This window comes from Taurulus bubalis (assembly GCF_910589615.1).
Source record: "Taurulus bubalis genome assembly, chromosome: 1".
In the NCBI taxonomy this organism is placed as follows: domain Eukaryota; kingdom Metazoa; phylum Chordata; class Actinopteri; order Perciformes; family Cottidae; genus Taurulus; species Taurulus bubalis.
The window spans coordinates 43199819-43224594 of NC_136589.1; the positions used below are offsets into that span (position 1 = coordinate 43199819).

General features: G+C 44.7%; 1 protein-coding gene across 2 annotated transcripts in view; it reads right to left on the reverse strand.

Annotated features, from left to right (window-relative positions):
* Positions 1 to 1767: 1767 nt before the first annotated feature.
* The window catches only part of myo10 (myosin X), a gene marked incomplete at its 5' end in the record, with an annotated part of 97231 nt that continues 74222 nt past the window's right edge, over positions 1768 to 24776 (reverse strand). The window contains 22 exons of one of the 2 annotated variants that reach the window (XM_079220681.1): positions 1768 to 4275; positions 4640 to 4831; positions 5223 to 5702; positions 6478 to 6598; positions 6687 to 6823; positions 7498 to 7705; positions 8519 to 8816; positions 9317 to 9440; positions 10226 to 10383; positions 10498 to 10689; positions 11243 to 11385; positions 12474 to 12529; positions 13518 to 13611; positions 13708 to 13803; positions 14622 to 14865; positions 15405 to 15525; positions 16878 to 17834; positions 18212 to 18251; positions 18866 to 19093; positions 19193 to 19299; positions 22687 to 22801; positions 22892 to 23016. In XM_079220681.1, the coding sequence (XP_079076807.1) occupies positions 4165 to 4275; positions 4640 to 4831; positions 5223 to 5702; positions 6478 to 6598; positions 6687 to 6823; positions 7498 to 7705; positions 8519 to 8816; positions 9317 to 9440; positions 10226 to 10383; positions 10498 to 10689; positions 11243 to 11385; positions 12474 to 12529; positions 13518 to 13611; positions 13708 to 13803; positions 14622 to 14865; positions 15405 to 15525; positions 16878 to 17834; positions 18212 to 18251; positions 18866 to 19093; positions 19193 to 19299; positions 22687 to 22801; positions 22892 to 23016 (4347 nt within the window). In that variant the 3' untranslated portion in view covers positions 1768 to 4164. Of the gene's footprint in view, positions 4276 to 4639; positions 4832 to 5222; positions 5703 to 6477; positions 6599 to 6686; positions 6824 to 7497; positions 7706 to 8518; positions 8817 to 9316; positions 9441 to 10225; positions 10384 to 10497; positions 10690 to 11242; positions 11386 to 12473; positions 12530 to 13517; positions 13612 to 13707; positions 13804 to 14621; positions 14866 to 15404; positions 15526 to 16877; positions 17835 to 18211; positions 18252 to 18861; positions 19094 to 19192; positions 19300 to 22686; positions 22802 to 22891; positions 23017 to 24776 lie in introns of both variants that reach the window. The other variant, XM_079220682.1, reaches the window with a different exon arrangement.

A 24776-nucleotide genomic window follows, 5' to 3' on the forward strand; every position in this document is an offset into this window, starting at 1 on the left:
CAGAGCTAATAGTACCATATTACACCACTAAAGAACGTATAGTGCCATATAACCCTACTAAAGAACCTATGGTACAATATTATCCCACTAGAAAGATCATAGTACCATATCAACTAGTGATGTGTCCTTTCGTGTCGAGGCTTCGATGCGCGTGTCGAGTAATCCAGATAGATTTTGGTGAAGCGCGTATCGAGGCTTGTGTCGATGACGTATGCGGTGACGTTCGAAGCCTCGCGAGCCGGCCGTACCACGTGACTGATTCAGAAAATAGTTTGTGGGTTTGCCGTGCGATTTGAAATATAAGAGGCAGAGAAACTCAATGGATTTCCCCCCTTCCTCTCTGTACCCAGCTTCATGTGTGCCTGTGAAAGGGTATTTTATAAAGCAGGCGAAATAGTCTCAAAAAGCCCAGCACTGTGCAAAAGTTCTTATTTTTAATTTAAAAAAATTGGACACATCAACAAGCGGAGCTGAGGCTTGAAACACCGATCCTCTGACTGAAAGTCAGATATTCTAACCACTGACCCACAGTCACATCACAACCCTCTCCCAATTTGTTTTGAGTTTTGATTTTGACCCCGCCAATATATCATAAAGATAGACACAATATTAATAAGTTAATAATTGATGTATTGGCGTCACAAACATAATTTATTCCATTTAAAGCTTCACACACCAAAGCCATGGTGTCGTTATGATCACTCTGCCTGTTTTACATCTATTGTCCACTTGGTGGCGCAGTAGAGCAAATGAAGTTCCATGAAGCTCCGGTACATGAGCGAACCAATTGGATGGAAAGCTTCAATGCTTCAGGAAGCTTCATCTCGCCATCACTAATATCAACCCACTAAAGAGCTCATAGTAGATTTTGGGCTGTACAAAATAAATGTAATCTAATCTAATTGTTGTAGTACCTCTCCAGGAAGGAGAGAGTCAGGACTGTCCCTTTGTCTTCCATAAACACAGGAGGATTCATTCAGATGGTTTTCATGCATAAGTCGTTAGGGGAGTGAGGAGCTTCAGGTTTGCAGCTGATCAATCAGAGACCTTTTCACACAGATGCAGAGTTGTTTACTGAGAACTGCTGTTGGAGTTTCTCAGTACAGTCGTTTGGTTTCTCTCATTGTCTCGCTAAACCTGTACTTGCTTTAAATCTGTGTTTGTCCCCACTCCTGAATGATTCTTCTGTGTTCAGCTTCAGCTATGTGAGATTAACTGTGAACTGTGATTAACTGAGGTTTGTATGATTTTTACATTTTAAACAAATGTTTAGACATACCATATCAAATATTGGTGCTGGCGTTCACCTAGAGAGGGCGAAGTTTGTGGCGTGCAACCAATCACAAACACGGATGAGATTTACAAACAAAATAAATAACCCAAGAAGTTAAACACAACTCTGACTTAAGGTAACAGTGTTAGATCTGATTAAAATACATGTTTATTCTGTTAACATGTTTTTTTGGATATATTCTGGTTCTTTCAGCTGCAAATGTGTGAAAGGGAATTGGGGGCAAAGAAAAAAAACATACTACTAAGTGGTAAGAAAGTTGCCTTCCATAACGTATAATCACCCACAGCATACATTAACGTAACCGCAGCAAAATTAACACTCAGTTTGACCTCAATCTGATAAATTATAAAGTAATCAAAACATAAAACTAAACTCTCGTTGATTCAGTCTATTAAACTAGTGTAAAATAAAGAATAAAGAAAACTGTGAATGAGACTTCAGATCAAATATTTAATCATTTATTGTTGGAATCATCCGTTCATTTAATAACACAGCTCATACAGATAAAAAACTAAACAAGATACCAGTATTGTGTCAAAGGTCCACTGGATGGCTACGTAGAGAAAAACACAACAAAGATTTCCATCTTGAAAAAAAAAAAAAATCACCATATCGTCATCATTCAGGAGAAAAGAAGGCAAAGTCTTGCAGTAAAAAATGTACAGCCATGTGATTATAATATATATAATATAATAATGTGTATTGCACATTATACCCACAAAACATAAAAATTAAACCACACAAAACAAGTGTACACAATATACAACAAGGCACCGTGGAAGAAACCTGCACACGCATCTTTGGATGGATCTGCCGCCCGCGGAGCTCCAGTGAAATGTTGTAGGAATGTCACGGCATCAAAGTCCAGCTGAGCAAGTCATTCAAACTAAAACATGATGGATCGCATCGAAATCCACAACGTATTCATCATGATAATGTTTAATTATTGCAGTCGGAGTTACTTAAAGGGGGCATTGCGCAATGTTTTGAAGCCCCGAATAGCACAACAGCTGTGCTACGTCTGCAGGGTTCTATGGAAATGATAATTGTGTCTTTCGTGCATTTTTAAGTGCGGAATGGCAAATGTACAAAAGAAAGGAGGATCATTGTGCCAAAACGGAAGAATGCACGGTTATGCAGGGATTTCTTTCTTTCAGTTTTTACTTTGCATGAAACCAATAAACAGAAATGTTGATATGTACTCTAAATAAGCAATAAGGACAGAAACAAGTCGTTTTAGTGGCTGATTGAAAACGCTGCTGGTTCCATATTTATGGAGTACATGCGCTTTTATAACGTCATATTGTACGAGTTCTGGAGAATTAATTCGGGGACTAAATAATGTGTACTTCTTCGCATTGGTAGGAAAAATCATATAAAATTCTAAAATTTACATTCTAACAACACGGCATTGATTGTTCAGCAAAATTATTCTCAACACATTCCACAACGGAAGTCTAATAAACGATATTAAAAGTGTGGATTCTTCCGTGTGAGAAGTCTGGCACGAGCCTCCGCTGACAAAATGTATGTCATATGACAGAATATCCTTTATTTTCTGGCTCCTTCTAGCCATACGATCTCCGTCCACAGCGGGATGCGGCCTCTTGCAGCCGTAGAGGTTGTGCATTTTAAGTTCTGAGACAAGTCAAGCAACTGTTTTGGGGGTTTTAAGAGTTACGCACTGCTGACATCGAGACATCTCCAGGAAAATAGTTTAGCGTGCATGACTTGCTGCAGTGTGAACGTACGTCGGTAGCTGAAGGGAACGCGGGAGCGCCTTCCGGATTCTGGTTCAGACCAGAAGAAGAAGTCCGATTGTGGGTTCAGTTCGTCTCGTTTTTGTCTCGCAGTGGCACTTGTGTGACCCTTTTTTCTTCTTCTTTCCTTCTTGAGATCATCAGCAAATCAATCGCAATCATCAATCACAAACTTGAAAAAGCAGAGTACAGTTTATTATTATTTACAGTGAGTGGATCAGGTCAAGTCCCAGAGTGTTTCAAAGCAGAGGAGAAGCAGCTTGAACTATCTGCTTTGTCTTCTCTGCTTTATTTTTAGTTGTTGTTTTTACATGTAGACACACGCGCACACGCACACGCACACACACACACACACACACACACGGTCCTGAAACAACAGTCCATCATCAGGAAGAAATGGTTGAACCTTCAGCTGGTGATCTCCGGCCTGAGAAACAGTGTAAAAGTTGAATTTGCTGCATTTTTTGAGTATTTGGATATTTAATATTTCTATCAATAAATTGTTCACGTCTTATATTTTTATTATTGTGTCTTTTTCCCCCTCAAATGACGATGTCGATATCGTCCTTCTATTAGTTGTCTTCGATACACTTTTTTGGGGTAAATACAACATTGTGTTATTTTTGTGTGATTTTGTGTCACTGTAAGACCTTTGGTAATTCTGTCGATCCTGTCTTGAGGTTCGAGGTTCTCGAGTCCTTCGTGACGCAAACGAAGACACAAAACGGCACTTTAGTTTAAAAAAAATAAAAAAAGGACATTTATGAATTCTTTACGAAGTAACGCTCGTGGTGTCGTCAGTGTTCAGTTACGCAACTTTTGAAAAGCTGGCAACCAAAGGAACGTGATGGAAAAATCGTCTTTTTGACACTAAAACCTGCAGACTGCCAGACGTCTCATGGCCCACGATGAGATCGAGTGTCTTCTGATAGTTTTTAGTCCGGTTGCTTGGCAATCTCCCGCTTACTCACCCGGTGAAAACCCCGGTGGTTGTTTTATAATGTTTTGGAATGAAACATTCAAAAATAATAATATTTTTGAGCTAATAGACACGACGAGCTTCCTGGTTCGTCTCCAGCGTTCACAGAGTCGGTACGACGCGGCGAGCGTTCACCAGGCGCTACACTGGCTGCCGTGGCTGCTGACAGACTGACAGTTGCTGTAGCGCTTCTTGACGATCATGCTGATGTAGGCCTTCATCAGCTTGGCGATGTCCATGACCTGCAGAGGAGGAGGAGGAAGAGGAGGAGGACTCTTTAAACGGTGTATGGCGTTTCAGTTCATCATCTGAATGCTTTTCTGAATCTGTGAGGATTTATATCATATATGATATATTACATGTATCATTCTTATCATATGGCGAAAAAAACTATTTTGAAAATGTAAATTTAAAGTTGCCATCAGCTCGTAGTCACAGCGACAATTTATATATTTTTTTAAAGTAAGTAAAAACTCCGATGTCATTCCAATGTAATCGCTCACCAAAGCTTAATTAGGGAAATACTTTTCCGTGGAGTCGAACATTGGCGTGTGAAACATGAGCGTTGAAAAGATGACGTGAAAGTGCTGACGTTGCCGTACGAACCGTTTGCGTCTCGAAGGCCAGCTCTCGGCCCTCGACGGCGATCTTGTAGGTGTTGGCCAGCGGCGCTCCGAATGAGAGGATCAGTTCATACGGGAAAACCTCCAGAGGCCACGGCTCCCCGCGCTTGTACACCGATATGGCCTCCCGGCTGATGCCCAGCCACAGCTCAGAGGGGAAAGATCCGTCCCGACACTAAAGCACGAGAAAGGAGCGAGAAGTGTGAGGGCGGGCCGTTTATAATACTTCTGGTCGGACTCACATTTTGATTTGAAGTGTCAGAGCAGGAAATCACAACCGAGGTTGCTTTGAGTTGCTTTAATACCCTCAATTTGAAGAAAAAAAAGGAATTCCAACAACTCTTGGCGTTTGAAACATCTGTTATCTGTTTGAAAAATTCTATAAATAAAAAAAAGGGACGATTTTTTATTTTTTATTATTCCCTAAATACAATTAAATTAAAAAAAGAATTTCAATAATACCTAAGTTTGGCATTTGGATTTTTTTTTTTTTTTAAATTTTTAGAATAGAAAAAAAAGAAAATATTCAAACAAAAAGAACGGGACGTTATTGTGTCTGTGCTCACCTCCACGTTGAACAGCGTGGATCCGTACCCCTGCCACTCCTTGGCCACCGCCATGTACTTCACCATGGCCTGCTCCTGGTTCATCCCCTGCAGCTTCTTCCACTTGTCCATCACGCTGGTCCTCACCGCCGCCGCCTCCTCCCTCATCCACGCCTCCAGGTTGTTCTCCTCCTCCAGCTTCTGCCGACTCAGCGAGCCGCTCCTGAGGCTCCGCCTCAGCGTTCCCTCCAGGAAGCTCGAGCGCTTCCTCTCCGCGGTTCCCGAGCGGTCGCCGGTCACCGAGCTGGAACCGGGAGCGAACGTCTTGGCCGAGTTCTGCACCCGGGCCCGCAATCGCGCCATGGGGAACACCAGGGACACGTCGGGGATGTTGGCCTGGGAGCCGTGATCGCCCTGCAGGTACTGAAGTCTCAGGGCAGCCAGGAACTGGAGGGTCTCCTCGGGGCCCGGGTACTGACCCCGAATGACGGCTTCATGGGCCTGTTGATGAAGAACTATGTCAGATGGAGCTTCCAGAACAACTGCATGTAAGTACAACACAGCTGATTTATTATGAACTGAGAAGTTTTCTCATCACTACAACAACACTGGTGGTAATACTATACTCAAAGGTACAACAGCAAAGACATACGTTTTTCAATGTCTTGCTATGAGGGATAAACAAATGTAAATCGATATGAAGCTGCTTTGAAGCTGCTTTGCTCGAACCGTAGCTCAAATTAATGCACTCTAAAAAAATAGCCACATTATGATCTAAATGGAGAAGTTATTGTAAATACTCTAAAACAAACAATAGTCAATACCCACCTCTCTATCCACTTGTGTGATAATGTTTGGGTTGACTAAAGACACTAACAATGACAAGGTAACGGACTTTTGGATTTTTTAATTTTTTTATTCCTCGAACTCACGATTTAATTTGGTCATTAGCTCAAGAAAACTAGCTTTGACACAAACTTGTCAAAAGGCCCATTTAGGGATAATTTAGAAATGAATAATACATACAAAAAAACAGGTTAAAACGTCTGACTAAATGAAATTTGAAAAGATATTTCTTTTAATTTAATAATTCAGTTGAAAGAAGAAAATTAAATTCATGTAATAAATCATGAAAACTACATTTTTTTGCATTTTTAGTGTATAGGCCAACGTAAAGAGCCGGCTAATCAACGATATAACAATATTATCTTGAAACTCAAGTTATTAATAGTTGAGTGCACATTAGATATTACCCTGGGCGGCTGGTCCGGCTCACCTGTTCAAACATGAAGGCGAACTCCACGCTGTCTCTGGGGACGTGCTCGGTGTCTAAGAAGCAGTAGAGCTTGAAGTAGAACTTCCACCCGGTGTTGTGCTCGTCCGGGCTCGCTGAAAGCCTGGACACCGGAGAGAGAGTTCATGAGGACCAAAGCACTATTATTATGATTATTTATTTCATTTTGCCTCAGACGCAAGCACGCGTACTTTTCAAACTTGGCGAGCACGTCGGCCACCACCATGCGGCTCTCGATGGCCTTCTCCGCGGAGTCGTTGTGCTCGAACAGAGCGAACATGTTGCGGCTGTCCTCCATGGCCAGACCTCGGATCAGCTTCTCCACCACCTGAAACACGAAAAAAAAACACCCAACGGGAGTTTTTATTCATGATACACGACTGTATTTTCAAAAATCTGCAGATGAAATCAAACAATTTAGGAAAACGTGTAGAGTACCCCTCTGAAAGATGGTCTTGCACTTGTTTTATTCATTCCAAAACCAACTTAAGAACTTGTGCCTCTTTGGGGGAGTGCTGATAACGCTTCTTTTTCCATTAAAATTGACCGTTAAAACCGTAACCTTTAGCCCTTTAACGGCGCACTGTGAGACTTCCGTTTCAACTACGTTTTTCCTCCTTCAAAATAAAAGCACCATATCTCAAAACAGGAAAACAAATACATTCTTTCTTACTGCAGACACAAAACATGCAACAAAAACAACAACTTTGATTGACAAACAGTTTCTAACTTTGGAACACATATTGAGCTACTTACAACATGTATGAATATAGAACCTGAAATGTTCAGTAATGTCCGCGGTAAATAAACAATTAAATGACATCAAATAACATTTTGGAAGGAAACAAACTCAAAATCTTGCAGCTGGAAGTGTAGCAGAAAGAAGACAACTCTGAACAATGAACTCCAGACACGCGAGTTGTGTCTCGGTTGGTTTTCACGTCCCAACAGAAGGACTCGGTGGCTCCAGCGACGTTTAAAACCCCGTAGCCCGGCGCTCACCTCTCCGGCCGTGGTGTGCGAGTTGATGGTGATCTTGCAGGAGCCTCCTCCGTGGCAGTGGACAGTGGTGCTCATGTCCTGCCGGGCCACGATGGAGCGGATCTCCTCCTGCGACGGGACGTTCTCCCGGGATCGAGTCTTCCTCAGGGAGTCCAGGGCGAAGGCGGCGTAGCGGTCCATCTCCGAGCCGGGCAGGAGCTCTCGAGTCCTGCAGGGAGAGAGAGAGAGAATGTGAGAGAGTGAGAGAGAGAGTGTAAGTGAGAGAGTGAGTGTGAGTATATGAGAGTGAGTGTGAGAGTGAGTGTGTGAGAGAGAGTGAGAGTGAGTGTGAGAGTGAGTGTGAGTGTAAGTGAGAGTGTGAGATAGTGAGAGAGAGTGTGAGTGTGTGTGAGTGTGAGAGTGTGTGTGAGAGAGTATATGAGAGTGAGTGTGTGAGAGTGTGTGTGAGAGTGAGATAGTGAGAGAGAGTGTGAGAGTGTGTGTGAGTGTGTGTGAGAGTGTGTGTGAGAGTGAGGGTGTGAGAGAGAGTAAGAGAGTGTGAGAGAGAGTGTGAGTGTGTGTGAGAGTGAGTGTGAGAGTATGTGTGAGAGTGAGTGAGTGTGTGAGAGAGTGAGTGTGTGTGAGAGAGAGTGTGAGAGTATGTGTGAGAGTGAGTGAGTGTGTGAGAGAGTGAGTGTGTGAGAGAGAGAGTGTGAGATAGTGAGAGAGAGTGTGAGTGTGTGTGAGAGTGAGTGTGTGAGAGAGAGTGAGAGTGAGTGTGTGAGAGTGAGTGTGTGAGAGTGAGTAAGTGTGTGAGAGAGAGTGAGTGTGTGAGAGTGAGTGAGTGTGTGAGAGTGAGAGAGAGTGAGTGAGTGTGAGAGAGAGAGTGAGTGAGTGAGAGAGAGTGAGTGTGTGAGAGAGAGTGAGATTGAAAGAGAGAGAGAGAGAGAGAGAGAGAGAGAGAGAGTGAGTGAGTGAGACAGATGGATAGATAGATTATAGAGTATTCTATGAAGACGAGTCCTCGTCTTCTTGAACGTACCTCTTGAGGTGGAACTTGAGGTACCGCATGATGCTCCTGGTGGGGATGAAGGTGCAGGACATGCAGGCCAGGATCTTCCAGCCGCAGAGGTTCCCAGGGCTGCCGGGCTGCGGCGGCCGCACTGTCTGCTTGATGAGCTGGCAGTAGAGCTCGTCCCGCAGCGCCCTGAGCTCCTGGCCGGTCCGCAGGACGCCCTGGATGACGGGCACCGGGTCGGCCACGCCCTCCAGGTGCTGCAGGGAGCTGAACACCTTGAGGGCCTCGTCCTGCAGCGTCGTGTAGCTCCTGTGTCTCGGAGCTGCGCCGGGGCGGAGGGAAGAGGTCAGTGGGCGGGATCACGGAGACACTTATAGAGGACGTCCCGGTGCTTGTGTTCCAAGACAAACAATATCCAATACCAGGGGGGGCTAGCTGTTACACAGCTGATGAGACTATGACTCAGACGGCACTGAATGCGCAGGTAGAAAATCCACGGCCCGCCACTGTTCAATATCCACCTCTCTATCCAATCCAACCTTCAGGTTTTAACCCGTGCAGCTAAACAAGGAGAGCAACACCTTTTCTAGTCTTCCAACCACTCAAAGCGCTTTAACACATGACATCATTCACCCATTCACACACTGATGAGAGGAGCTATCATGCAAGGAGCCAGGATAATCAGGATTGTCTAACATTCATACACCGTGGAACAGCAATGGGAGCAATTTAGGGTTAAGTGTCTTGACCTACTTGATGCCTGGTTTTTATTTGTTGTTGTGTGTGTGTGTGTGTGTGTGTGTGTGTGTGAGAGCGACTCACCGCTGAGGTGGATGTCTCCGTAGGGCAGCGGCAGCAGCGGCGAGTGCAGCGGGTGTTGGCTGTGGCGGAGGATGGGGTTCCTCTTGTAGACCTGATCCACCACCTCCGAGTTCAAGCAGTTCTCCTGCAGAGAGACGAGCAGAGGTCTCCTCTCAGTCTGAACCGACTCTCGCCTAACCAAGTGGGCCCCAGTGCATGCTGGGATAAACTCTAGCCTCCTGCACCACTGCACAGGAAATGGCTCGGCTGCACAATCCACAAACAATGCGTCTTCTTCTACTGTTTATATGCCTGGTAAGTCCCTGTATATATATATATATATATATATATATATATATATATATATATATATATATATATATAATAATGAGAACAACTTGCTGGCAGAATCGGTGCTGTTACAGGGTTCAGACACATTCTGATTTCCATGACTTTAAACCAAATTTCCATGACCAAACATTTAGTGAAATCTGGGCGTAAACATGAAAAAGTGAGAAAATGTAGTATTTAAACTAACAATGAGAACACAAAGCATACAGTAAACCTTAATTGACACAAATGAATGAGACAATAGTTTTATTAAAAGAATAAACATTTATATGGATGCCTGCTTATATTTTGAGCGTCTTTCTTTTAAAAGCATATTAATTATTTCAAACTCAGCGTAAATGAATGTGATGAACACATGAATATAACATATTTACATGACTTTTACAAAACCTTTGGAAATTTAATTTTTTTCAAGGACTTTTCCAGGCCTGGAAATCACCATTTTAAAATCCATGACTGTTCCAGGTTTTCCATGACTGTAAGAATTGTGGTAAGAACTACAATCACGTGACCGGGTGGGAGGGGTTCCTACCTCGATGTCCTGCCCCAGTGCATGCTGGGATAGACAATAGTTCCTACCTTGATGTCCTGGACGAGCTGCTGGGTCGGCGTGTCGATGGGAGCTTTGGTGTCGATGACGTTCTGGATGGCGTTGGCCCAGCGCGTGGCCTCGTTCAGCAGCTTGCAGCAGAGCCGGTACGAGTGTTTACGGCCGTACACGATCACGTTCCAGTAGCCTGTCGGGGAGAGAGAGAGAGAGAGAGTCCCGGTAAACGGACGCGAGGGGCAAAGATGGAGCATCGACAGATCCCCCAGAAATTTGCCGTGATATTATTCCCCTTTTTCCTCACCGGTGTCTTTGAAGACGCGCTCGTCCGGCTGCACCACCGAGCAGAGGCTGTTCAGCACCAGCGCTCCCAGCTTCAGGGCATTGCGCTCGGAGCTCTTGTAGTAGTCCAGGGAATTGTGGGTAAGCAGGAACCAGCGCTTCTTCAGCTTCAGAGACATCTTGGTGCTGTTCCTCATCTCTTTGTGCAACCAGCCTGGTGGACGACAACGGAATCACATGTTTGTGTTCTACGTGCAGGTTTACTGTGCTGGAAAAAACTGCAAATTCAAGGAAATCATTTAGATTTTCTGCTTTTCTTTTGAGCTTAATTAACTGGATAATTAACGGGAAAAGTTGACGTTGTTTGTCATCACCCCGTGCATTCAGATTTTTTTTTTCAAACTTTGATTGAGTTTGGTGTCAGCTGGCACGACTGCTGCACCGCGAACAATAAAGTCACCGTCTTCCAGAACAAACACATGTTCCTCTATTTTGCAAATTATTTGCGCGATTGCATGCAAAGTCAATGCACAGACGTGGATGGTTGCGAAAAAGCGAATCTTCCGCCGGGCGGCGCAAATGAGGTGAAAAATGCACTTTTTCCCCAATGCTTTTTCGCCTGAAAGCGGCTTCATTCACACGCAGGTCGGAGCTGTGTGTAACCACATGGAGTCGAGCGAGTAAACTCAGGTGAAAAAGGTGTGAACGCAGCATAACGTTCCTCCCATGGGGGCGCTATTGCTCTGCGGCTGTGACGGACCGGTCACCTCGGATGATGAACTCCTGGCCGTCCACGCGCGTGTCTCCCTTGGAGCGCTGCAGCAGCGTGATCCAGTGGTGCATCTCCTCCGGCGTGTCGGCGTTGCAGTGCAGCACGCGGTTCGCCGTGATCATGACGAAGGAGTTCGGCCTGTGAGGAGGAAGAGGAGGAGGAAGAGGAGCAAGCGTGAGTTTTCTTTTTCTGACTTTCTCAGTCTTTTTCTACGACTTTTTATAAAGTAATATATTATTACTGTTTATGAAATAATATAATACTACTTTTTATGAAATAATATAATACTACTTTTTATGAAATAATATACTGTTACTTTTTATAAAATAATACACAATTACCTTTTATGAAATACTTATATACTTATAAAATATACTATAACTTTTTTAGGCCTTTTTTTAATGACATTCTAAACTAGGATCTAATAAATATACACAATAATATAATACGCCTTGTCAACATTTTTCTTTATGACTTTCATGACATACTATGAATTTTTCTGACTTTTCTATATGCTATATAAGCAAATATGGCTTTTTATGACATTCTACTTTTTTTTTAATAAATGATGCCTTTTGTATTTCGTATTATACGACTACTTCATAAAATACTAGAATTCAACTTTTGATATACTAAACTATGACTTTTTATGACTGTCTTATACTATTATAATAAATAGTATAAATACATACTATTATGAGACCATTCAGATGGTTAAGGTCTGGTAAAAGGTCTTTAAAATCAAGGCAGTTTGCAGCTGCCTTATATTAAATAAAGTAATTATTAATTTGTTAAACTGCACTGTAATTTTATTTTTTTAAATTAATTTAGCTTGTTTTTATTTTCTGTTCTCTTGGCCTTTCAGTGGCTGCTTTTAAATCATATTTAAATGTCCTTTTTATAATGTATTTATTCTACTTGATGATATATATATATATATATATATATATATATATATATATATATATATATATATATATATATATATATATATATATTTATATATTTAAAGCATTGGATTGTCTTGTTGCTGATATGTACTGTCTAAATAAGGAGTAAATAGAGGCAAAGTATAATATTTCCTAAAAAATGAAAATCGTGTTCTATGAAATGCTTTCTTCCAACAGACACATTCTGCTTCCTTCACTTTGCGACAGCGGAGTAAATAACAAACACGCGTGTGCAGCGCTGAAGAGGCGTGAGGTGACTGTGAAGCAGGTCCTCACCTCTCCGGATTATCCGCCGCACAAACCGAATCGATCATCCCGACGTCCAGCGTGCCCTGAAGAGACGGAGGGAGGTTCAGGGACCGTGTTCAGGGTAGGGATAATGAGATTGACCTTCTTCTGCCCCCGTGGAAACCAATTCTCTCTCTCTCTCTCTCACACACACACACACACACACACACACACACACACACACACACACACACACACACACACACACACAAGAGGGTGCATCCCCATGAGCGGAGATGAATTACGTGTAATTGATAGTGTCTTGTTATTGTTGTTATTATATAACATGTTTAATTTTTTATTTTATGTTGTGCAATTTTTATATTGTTGGACCATTAAGCTCAATGTTGCAAATCAAGGAAATTAAATACAACTTCTCTGGTTTGGCCCAAAACAGATATTTCTCAATTTAAAAACTTAATTTAATGCGATATCACATTATGTATCGATATCACAATATGCGTCAATGTCACAATTATGTAGCAATATCACATTATGTATCGATATCACATTATGTATCGATATCACATTATGAATCGTTATCACATTATGTATCGATATCACATTATGTATCGATATCACATTATGTATCGATATCACAATATGCATCAATGTCACAATATGAGTCAATGTCACAATTATGTAGCAATATCACATTATGAATCGTTATCACATTATGTATCGATATCACATTATGTATCGATATCACATTATGTATCGATATCACATTATGAATCGTTATCACATTATGTATCGATATCACATTATGAATCGATATCACATTATGTATCGATATCACATTATGAGTCGATGTCACAATATGAGTCGATGTCACAATTAGCTTCATGATGGGAGCATTTAACCAGCTTGCGATGAAGAATATTACAAAATGTTTGAACCTTAACAAACTGGGAAGAAGATTTTAAATTGTGACATTAAAAACATAAAAAAAGGCAAAGAAAATCTCCCCAGCCCGGTATACACGATCACAACTCCATTTCCCAGGGTGCATTGCTCCCCCGCGGTACTCACCACAGCGTTCTGCGGATTGGCCTGCTCGTCGTGCATCTCTTTGATCTCCTGCTCCGTGGAGCCGTGGACCTGACTCAGCACGCTGAACCACTGGCTGCGGACACAGAGACGTATTTATTTATTTAGTCACGGGGAAATAATTGATTTCTTTTGCAGATGTATTAAATGTGGTAGATGAAACTCGATGTACCTGGCGTCCTCGGCGGACTCTGCGATGAGGTGGTAGGTCCTCTCCGGCATCACGATGTTGATTCCGTTCTCTTTACCCGTGTTATCGATGATTTCTCTGCAGATCACAAGAAAAGGAAACGTGAGTCGCCTTCGAGGGCGCAGCTCCAAATGTATCTTTCATGTGTTTCTCAGAAAAATTAAGTAATAAAAAAACTTTAAAAAGTCACACTTTGTATTAAATTATTTACAGCACGTCATTAAAAAAGGCATGCCATAAACATTTAAATAAAAAAATAAAGGGAATATTTTTATAACAAAGCGTACAGTAAAAAAGTGTTATTATTATGATATTATTAGTATGCCATGACAAAAAACCCTCAGAAAGGTGACATGGACTTATAAATTATTATTTAATCACCACGGTCTTAAATTTTCAATAGTTTTCAAACTAATCACCAGAAAACTCATAATTCATCATTTTTCTTATTAAAATACTTTGTTTAAAAGGTTCTGGATTTACATTTCTGAAGATTTTCCAGGTACTTCAACACTGCTGTTGTAAAATCAGCCCCTAGTGGTCAATAGAGGAACTGCATCTGAGTTATTGAGACAATATTGTAATTGTGATCATTTCATATCATTGATCTGTCCTCTTCCTTAATTTGAAATCTCAGCCTTCATGATCCACTCCACCTACTTTAATTCGTATTGTACTTTGTTTAATTACTAATAAGTAATACAGTATTAACAATAAGGAGTAAAACACAAATAAAGGCTTTGAAGCTGGAGCTGCACTGTGTATTGTGAATTCTATCAACAGAATATTATTACCAGCTAGTGTTGCCAGCAAATATAAAAATATATATAAAACGACTAAACGTCTTTGGATCTTAAAACGGTGGAGGCGCCCGAGCCCGTCCGATTGGTCCTCACTTGGCGTCGCGCATGTCCAGGACGCCCTTCGTCTTCTCCTCGCCGTCGTTCTCAAAGTACGTGAGCTTGCTCTGCCGCAGCACGAACCAGCGGCGCTTCCAGTTGCGGCGCGACAGGGTGGACGAGCCGCCGCCCTTCTTGTGGAGCCAGCCCTGCTTCAGGGCCTCCTGCTTGGCCCGGAACCACAGGAAGGTCTCGTCCTTCAGGACGCACCAGCGCCGCTTCCACGCGTTCATGAGGCCGCCTGCGTTTGGGGGGGAACACAACGCAGGCGTCACGGGACATTTCATGCTTTAACGTCTATATTTGATGTGAGGGATTTTCAAATCAATATATTTGGCCCAGAATAACAAATCTTATATTTCATACTATACTATATACTCAAATCAGATTCTTAGTGTAACACTGAAATACTGTGTGTTGGACAGAAGGACATATACGGTATATATAGCCGACCAATGTAACTGTATACAACTATATTTAAGAAAATGTATATAAGAAAACAGGCAATATTTTGTTCAGTGAATGTAGGCTAAAAGTGTTGCTAATTCTATTTTGGATAGACAAAAAGGATGTTTCTTTAATTCCACTGTCTCTCTTGTTGACTTGTACAGAAAAGATTGGGAGAAAATTGATTGTTTTTAGTTAACCAAAAATGCAACTTTTGTAGGCAAATCAAATACAACAATAACTGAAAAAAAATCATCATGAAAGAATGCTGCTAGAAAAAGGAGAATCCTCTTCAGCACCACAGGAGTCAGAGTGCTGTGATGAAGGCGGTACCTTTGATGAAGAGGAAGCTGTGGAAGTACGGGAGCGTGACACAGCTGTAGACGGAGTCACGCCGATACGACAGCTCGTCATCGGTGTCGAACCTGTCGAAGTCGTCCTCGCTGTCCTCGAACTGGAAGAAAGACGACAGAGACAGTTAACATTTTAACAGTACCGACTAATGGAAACGTATAGAATCTAAATGACGACCAGCGAGGCTCTAGCATCCCCTGATTTATGGTCTGTTTGACTCTAAATGACCATAATTTACTAAATGAACATCATGCTGTATTGAAGAAGACTTGAAACTAGAGATTGAGACATAAACTCATGTTTACAATGTTTACTGAGGGAAAACATCAAGAGAAGTAGAGTCATTTATATAGACTTCTATACAACCAGAGGAGTCACCCCCTGGTGGTCAGTAGAGAGAATGCAGCTTAAACACATGAAGCATATACTTCTATACAACCAGAGGAGTCGTCCCCTGGTGGTCATGAGAGAGAATGCAGTTTTAACACATGAAGCATAGACTTCTATACAACCAGAGGAGTCACCCCCTGGTGGTCAGTAGAGAGAATGCAGCTTAAACACATGAAGCATATACTTCTATACAACCAGAGGAGTCGTCCCCTGGTGGTCATGAGAGAGAATGCAGTTTTAACACATGAAGCATAGACTTCTATACAACCAGAGGAGTCACCCTCTGGTGGTCAGTAGAGAGAATGCAGCTTTAACACATGAAGCATATACTTCTATACAACCAGAGGAGTCGTCCCCTGGTGGTCATGAGAGAGAATGCAGCTTTAACACTTGAAGCATCGACTTCTATACAACCAGAGGAGTCGTCCCCTGGTGGTCATGAGAGAGAATGCAGCTTTAACACTTGAAGCATAGACTTCTATACAACCAAAGGAGTCGCCCCCTGGTGGTCAGTAGAGAGAATGCAGCTTTACCACATGAAGCATATACTTCTATACAACCAGAGGAGTCGCCCCCTGGTGGTCAGTAGAGAGAATGCAGCTTTAACACTTGAAGCATAGACTTCTATACAACCAGAGGAGTCGTCCCCTGGTGGTCATGAGAGAGAATGCAGTTTTAACACATGAAGCATAGACTTCTATACAACCAGAGGAGTCACCCTCTGGTGGTCAGTAGAGAGAATGCAACTTTAACACATAAAGCATATACTTCTATACAACCAGAGGAGTCACCCCCTGGTTGTCAGTAGAGAGAATGCAGCTTTAACACATGAAGCATATACTTCTATACAACCAGAGGAGTCGTCCCCTGGTGGTCATGAGAGAGAATGCAGCTTTAACACTTGAAGCATAGACTTCTATACAACCAGAGGAGTCGTCCCCTGGTGGTCATGAAGCATAGACTTCTATACAACCAGAGGAGTCGTCCCCTGGTGGTCATGAGAGAGAATGCAGCTTTAACACTTGAAGCATAGACTTCACTCGGCAGCTGGCCCCAACTCACCGAGGACTGGGCCCCGTCCGAGCTGAAGCGGTAGGCCCCTGAGCTGTTGTAGGTGCCAACAGAGCCGCGGTAGTCCGGAGACCACTGGCCGCTGCGGGGGTTGGAGAAGGCCATGCTGCCGCTGGACACGATGGCGCCCTCGTCGTAGTCGTCCTGGTCGTAGTCCGAATCCTCGTCCGGTGGTATGAGCTCCACCAGGTCGTCGGAAGGAGCCTCGGACGAAGCCTGCGGGTGGCAGTAGGCGGAGTCCCCGCTGTGGGAGGCGAGATGCACCGGCGGTAAAGGTGGCGGCTGGTGTTGCAGGGCGGGCGGCGGCAGCGGCGGCGGCGTCACACCGTCGTTGGCGTACGGGTCTTCCTCGGACGAGTCGTCGCTCGTCCGGATCCCGCTCGTCCGCTGGCCGTCCGAGTGGCCGTGCTCGCTCGGGTTGGGCGAGTCCTTGAAGGCCTCATCGTCCGCCCCGAAGCCTTCGTCGACCTCCTCCTCTTCGCCGCCTCTCCTCCTCCGCCCGCTCTCCTTCTCCTTCTCCTCCCCTTCGCCGCCGCCGCCGACCCCCAGCGAGCTCTCGATGTTCCTCACGCACTCGTCGATCTCGTCGAAGTTCAGCGAGTCGAGGAACTGCTGCGCCGCCTTGCAGGCCTCGTCCTCCAGGCGCCGGAGCTCCTGGTCGCGGAGGAGCTGCAGGCGGTTGAGCGAGGCCTCCGTCAGGGAGAGCTCCTGGCGCTCCTTCAGCCTCTGCAGCGACTGGATCTCCCGCTCCAGCCGCAGGATCTCCTCCACCTGAGACGCCTCGTGGGGACGGATCGCCCCGTCCGGCTCCTCAGGGGCCGCCGCCGCCGCCGGCTCCTCCGACACCGGCTCCGCTGACGCCACAGCTGCTGCTGCAGGTGGAGGCAGAGCCAGAAAGGCCAACTCCTCCGCCAGCTGAAGCTCCTCCAGTCGCCTGGCCTCCTCAGCCTGAGGATGGAAAACAAACAAAAAGACACAAATATGAAAACTCTTTTTTTTTGTTTCCACTTTCATCTGCGTTAAATCTTTGTTTCTTGTCCTCCTTATACCAAGAGCTATTTAAGATAGTTATTTAGGGTGGCTAACTGTTTTCCATACGTAAATGTTAAAACTACATAGAAATGTGTCATATACTTTCCAAAATAAATATAAAAATCTGTGTTTTATGAATGTCATTCATACAAAATTCTTGAAAAAAAGTTGATCTGAATAAATTTGAAGAATATTGATTGTTTTTTGTTACAAAAAATGCAACTTTTGTATGCAACATATAGAAACAAATCATCAGTGAAACATCATGAAAATGTATTCCTGTTTCGTCGTACCTCTCTGGCGAGTCTCTCAGCCTCCAGCCTCTGTCTCTCCCTGCACAGACAGACAGACAGTAAGAGATAAGATTAACCACATTTTACTTTTTGTTGTTGTTTCCAGTCACTCTTAACGCAAATATGAAGAAAAAAATGTATCGGTTCAGTATTTTCTTTGCCAGATAAATTCCTGCTATTTGAAACAAGGCTTTGAAACAACATTTGGATTCATTGACAACTTGTACGCTTTTCAGAGGCTACGGTCTTTATCTGATGACACCTGTTGGAGCTCCTCCAGTTGAGTTATAAAAGCGTGCCGTCAGAAATGGTTTGTGAGTCACACGCGGTTAAAATGAACAAAAATCCCACTTAAATTGGGGGTTTTCTTTTTCTTTCTTGTCTAGTTTGATGGAGTGTGTGACCTGTACACACTGAAAATAAAATGACTGAAAGAAAGAATGTGTTTTATATTTGTTGATCACAGTTGATTAGATGTCTTTAATAGTAATCTTCTAGACATTGTGGCTCTGCTGCAAACTACTTCCTGTGTTAATGCCACACGGCTCTAAGAAGTCAAAGCAGTATTTAGGGTTTCAACGGGTCACATGAGAGCAGCAACTGGTAGAAGTTCCATGCTAAATTCCACTAACTCCTCCTTTTTGTTTCACCCACCTCTCCTCCTCCTCCTCCTCCACCTCCCTCCTCCTCTCCTCCTCTTCCTCCCTCGTCTTCCTGTCCTGCAGCAGCTGGCTGAAGGCCCGGCGGGCCAGCTGGCCTCGCACTCGCTTCTGGAAGGTGAGCGCCGCCCAGCGGACGAGCAGGAACCTCCTCCTGCAGGAGAACGCCCGGTAGTTCTTCTGGATGACCACAATGCACTTCAGCAGCTTCCTGTAATGCTTCCTGCGTGAGGGAAAGGCATCGGCCAATCAGCGCCATCAATTCACGGGCCGGCTAAAGGCCCGTTCCTGATTCACTGAGTTGTGAAACGTGGAGTCGTACCGGGCCATGTAGCCCAGGACGTGGGCCTGGATGATCACGCCGGCTCTCAGGACCTCAAGCTCCCTCTGCTTCTCCAGCCGGTGCTCCAGAGACTCACGCAGGAACACCTGAGAGGGGAGGAGATGAGAGGATACAGGAGGAGACGAGAGGATACAGGAGGAGACGAGAGGAGAGGAGACAGGAGGAGAGAAGAGGAGACAAGAGGATACATGAGGAGACAAGAGGAGACGAGAGGATACAGGAGGAGACGAGAGGATACAGGAGGAGACGAGAGGATACAGGAGGAGAGGAGAGGAGACAGGAGGAGACGAGAGGATACAGGAGGAGAGGAGACAGGAGGAGACGAGAGGAGACAAGAGGAGAGGAGACAGGAGGAGAGGAGAGGAGACGAGAGGATACAGGAGGAGACGAGAGGATACAGGAGGAGACAGGAGGAGAGGAGAGGAGACAGGAGGAGACGAGAGGAGACAAGAGGAGAGGAGACAGGAGGAGAGGAGAGGAGACGAGAGGATACAGGAGGAGACGAGAGGAGACGAGAGGAGACAGGAGGAGAGGAGAGGAGACAGGAGGAGACGAGAGGAGACGAGAGGGGAGGAGACGAGAGGGGAAGAGACGAGGAGACAGGAGGAGATGAGAGGAGACGAGAGGAGAGGAGACAAGAGGAGACGGGACGAGAGGAGACAGGAGGAGAGGAGACGAGATGAGACGAGAGGGGAGGGGAGGAGAGGAGACAAGAGGGGAGGAGACAAGAGGGGAGGAGACGAGCGGAGACGAGAGGAGACAGGAGGAGACAGGAGGAGATGAGAGGAGAGAAGAGGAAACGAGACGAGAGGAGATGAGAGGAGGACGTAGGGAGAGAGGAAGTGAGGAAGATAAAAAAAGACAGAAGAACAAAGCATTAGTTTATCAGACCAGTGTTGCACAAACACACTTTAAATTAATACATTCATCTTTTAAAATGTGCATACACAGGCAAACATTATTTAATGAGGAAAAAATTAAGAAAGATTGGGACGAGGAGAAGGAGATCACTAAAGATCAATAACTTCACTTTTTATTTTTCTTCTTGTCATCTTGGGTTTGGTTTCAGTGAAAATGAATGTTTAAATAAATATTAATGTGTTTACTTTCTCATTATTATCATCAACAATGAATGTGTTGTTTTTATGAACATGTGTTTGGAGCCTTCGGGTTTAGTTTACTGGACAGTTAACAAATTCTTTCACGACATTTTTCCACCGATTCTTTTGTGCTTTTTTTTCACAGGTTTATTTCTTCTATTTTGACGTGAAAATGTGCCGGTGCTGTAAACACAGATATACAACAACAGACTGCTGCATGAAATAAAACGGTACACACACACACACACACACACACACACACACACACACACACACACAGCAGTGAACAAAGCGGCGACACTAAATCAAACCTCCTCTCCTCTTTGTTCAGCCGCTGATGTCGGCAACATCTCAGTGAAAAGGCCGCTTTGCTTTTTTTTTTACAGGCAGCTGCACGCCATGGGAGAAGAGCTGGCGTCCATTGATGGAGGAGCCGGGGGGTTAATCCGATTAGGGAGGAAGACGAGTAGGGAGGAAGACGCGATACGGGACACGCTGGTCTCAGGCGACAGAGACGGGGGGGAAATGTGTCACGGTGCAACGGGGGAGCAGCGGTACGGTCTTTCTCCTGTTGAATGATGTGTGTGTGTGTGTGTGTGTGTGTGTGTGTGTGTTGTTGGCAGGGTGACGGAGTGTTGAATCCTCAGCGGAGAGGCACTAATGAGATTTTCAGGAGGAAATGTAAACTCGTCGGGGTGATTTGGAACGTCGCCGTCGAGCAGGTTAATTAACAGGGAGACATGGCGCGCACACACACACACACACACACACACACACACACACACACACACACACACACACACACACACACAAAACAGCAGTGTCTCTCTCTGAATGTTGTAGAAGACTTTAGCAGCTAAAGCCGTCACAGCAGATTAAAAGTCTGAAAGGAGCCGATGCAGCTGGATAATTCCTATTCAGAGGTTAGTAGAAGGAAGTATGTGAACAGTGGTCGAGGTATTCAGAGCAGAAGAAACAGTAAATATACTTTATTACTGAGGACAGGTGCCAAACTGCAAAATAACTCAATATTATGGACCCAGATTGACTTTTTATTTGTTTTTGTTTTTTTCAAATCTAGCAGCTTTAAAGTTTGAGAAATACCCTTTTTTGTTACACTTTCTGGCATAATAATCTTTCAGTGGGATTCAGATGTTTTTACGTCATTCCATGAAATATAAATATTCTACGTGTCTTGTGTCGTTGCACATATCCCCAAAATTCACCCTTCAAACACACAACAATTTGGAATTATGTTCCGTGGGTTTGAACGATGAGTTTGTTCCAGCTGGTTGAGATGTGTTGAAAATTAAATATAATAATACATATAAATTAAATGTAAAAAAAGTGGTAAAAAAAAAAGAAGGGAAACTTGGAAAGTAAAAGGTTCAACCTTGTGAGGTATTTGTGAGTCCCCACAATGTGTGATCAGATTAACGTCCCCACGAGGCAACAAGCGTAGGTAAACACACACACGCACACACACACACACACACACACACACACAGCCTCGCTTCAACAAACAACTTCCAGCACGAGTCCCACTTTCTCAGTGTACCACACATTTGCATCCCAATGAATGGAGCGACTAATCCTCTCTGATCATTACTACGCTGATTAGCGGGGCAACAAAAGCCGCGCTGAGCCTCGCCGTGCGTTTGATTCCCGGCGCTTGGGGCCTTCGGGGAGCGCCGCATCACTTCCAGGAAATGAAGTTTGAGATTGGTAACAGTCGGTGGGCGACAGCGAGGACGTGTGCCGACTGAAAGGAGCTGGAAGCGGCTGGGGAAAGCGGACGAATCCCTCCAAGGGACATGGAATCGGTTCAACGGTTCACACTTTGGATCGATAGGAAAAATCCCCCAAAAGTTAAAATACAAGACGCAGTAATCTGGGCTGTAAATAATAATACATAAATGAATAAATACGTGCTGTTACATCTGTTGCACTTCCTGGTGGAGTGGCAATCGGTCGGTAACGGAAAAAAAGTAGTGTGACGTTTATTTATTTATTTTTATTTAATATATTCTGTGATACACACACACACACACACACACACACACACACACACACACACACACACACACACACACACACGGTGGAGTGGAAGCCGAGCGCAGAAGACCGAGGGGATTGGATCCAATAACTGTTGGATCCCACACTTCAGATGCTCTGGACTTCAATTATCCATGATCTCACACACACACGCACATATATATATATATATATATATATATATATATATATATATATATATATATATATATACACACTCATACAAAAAGGGCAATACAACAGGAGCCTCATTTAGGGCCCCTGAAGAGGATCATAAACATAATAAGAATATGAGAGTGAATAAGCCGTGCGCCTCACCTTGGTCTTCCCCAGCTGCCACTCTGCAGCGCTGCTGTCGTAGCGCTGCAGCAGCTGGGCGCAGCGCCCCCTGTGGTCGTCCGGCGGCGGCGCGCCCGGCATCAGCACCTTGTACCTGGAGAACAGGTCCCGTGAGAATGAAAGGATCATCAGTATGCATTACTACAATAATACCATCATGAATACGACGGCTGTGGAGACGAACCGGGAGCAGAAGTCCTGGAAAGGTCTCCGGACCGGGAAGCCGGTGCGCCGGATCTTCACCGTCTCCAACATGCCGGAATATCTGAGCTGGTTCAGAACCAACGCCTGGTCGAACTGGTCAGGCATCTGGAGGCAGAAACAAAACAATCAAAAACAATGTAATGTTGCACCTACTTATTGTACATGCATATATGTTTAACAAATGACTAAACATCTGCTGCATGTATCAGTGAAACACATTGGCTGTTAAACAGCTGATCGGGAAGCCCTGAATGCGCAGGTAGTAAATGCACGGCCCGCCACTACGTTTTAACAAGTTGAAAACACGACACCTCACTTCCTGCAGATGCACACCTGACGGGGGTGCGCTTGATTTCGCACCAGAGACACTGAGATCAAAAACCAGTTTTACAGCCAAAAGAGGCGGAATAGCTGCGCCACATTTTTTCTTTTTGACGTCTCTTTAAATTCCATGAACTGCTGAATCAGTCGACCCGCGTCACATGATGTCCGCAGGCCACGCCCACCCTCTCTTAAATGCATTCCCACACATTCCCTGCATACCGCTCACTTCCAACCTTGAACTCAGAGAGAGAGGGAAGTGCGTACGAAGTCAAAACACTGGCATTGAGATACCATTGTGGAGTGCATTCAGCGGGGGCCATTTTCCCTGGGGCCCCTCTGGCCCTGTAACCTCAGTGGGCGTAGCGGGGTTCGGGGTATAAGAGTGGGCTTTCATGGCCGCTCGTAATGCCCCCTTTATCCAGCGCACATCGCCCGTTGGAGCTGCTGAGATGAAGGGAGGCCAGATGCAGACCCAGTGGACTGAATGGCGCCCTTTAACGGCACAAAAGCACATTGGCATGCGGCCGGGCCGCGGCGCACAAAGCCGAGCGGTGTCAGGAAGCTTCCTTCTTTTCGCTCGGATTGCGGGACGCTCCGGGAGGTCGACCTGGTGAACTCAAACGTCTCCTCGTGTCTTTATCTCGGCCTCTGGAACACGACCTGGAGACACTGAGCTTCCCACTGCGGACAGGTCCATCTGGTCCTGTTCCCATCCAGTGTGTCTGCTGATGACTGAAGGGAGAATAAAAAGCTCAAACTGAGCCTTTGTGTCACGGTTGGAATATTTCACAGAAAGTTGAAGAAAATCAGCAAAGAAATCTGCATTTCTTTCTAAATGCCTTTGCCTCTTCATGCCATTAGCCGTTCTTAAAACTTCTCCTTGTGCTGGAGAATCCAAGGTTCCTGGTGGTTTTTTTTGCAAATTATGAAATGTTTTGGGGCGGTATCTTCGACCGTCCATCACCTCAGAACAACAACGGCGATGCAAATGAGCATCCAGAGGCGGGCGGACCACCTCGGGGCTCTGCAGGCGGCAACAACAACAACAACAGCCTGAGGGGTAAAGAGTCCGAGTCCTTTCTCAGCCGACGTCCCTGCTGAAAGACTCCGGGGCATGCAGCAGGGACAAAGGGGGGTATGCTCCTGGGGGGGTTGGGAACCGGCGGGGAACCGACATGGGTTGGGAATCGGTGGGGGAAGACAGCCGACCACCATTCAGGAGATGATCCGGAAGCTTCTTCGCCCTTTAATCACTTTTCATCTCGGTGGTGATTTTTAACAGATAATCTCGTGTTTCTCAAGATGGTCCATGAATGTCTGGACCATTCACACACTGACAAGAGGGATCAATGAGGATGATTGAGGATGAAGTGAGGGCTTCTTCACACTGTGGTGCAGCTGCTCTCATCTGGATTGTGAGCTAGTCATATTGTCATAATGTCATATTGTTATATTGTCATATTGGCTTGAAATTGCACAACAGATAACTGGATTCATCACCCAGAGGTCAGATTTTCTCATTTCCTCAGGTGACCTTTGGT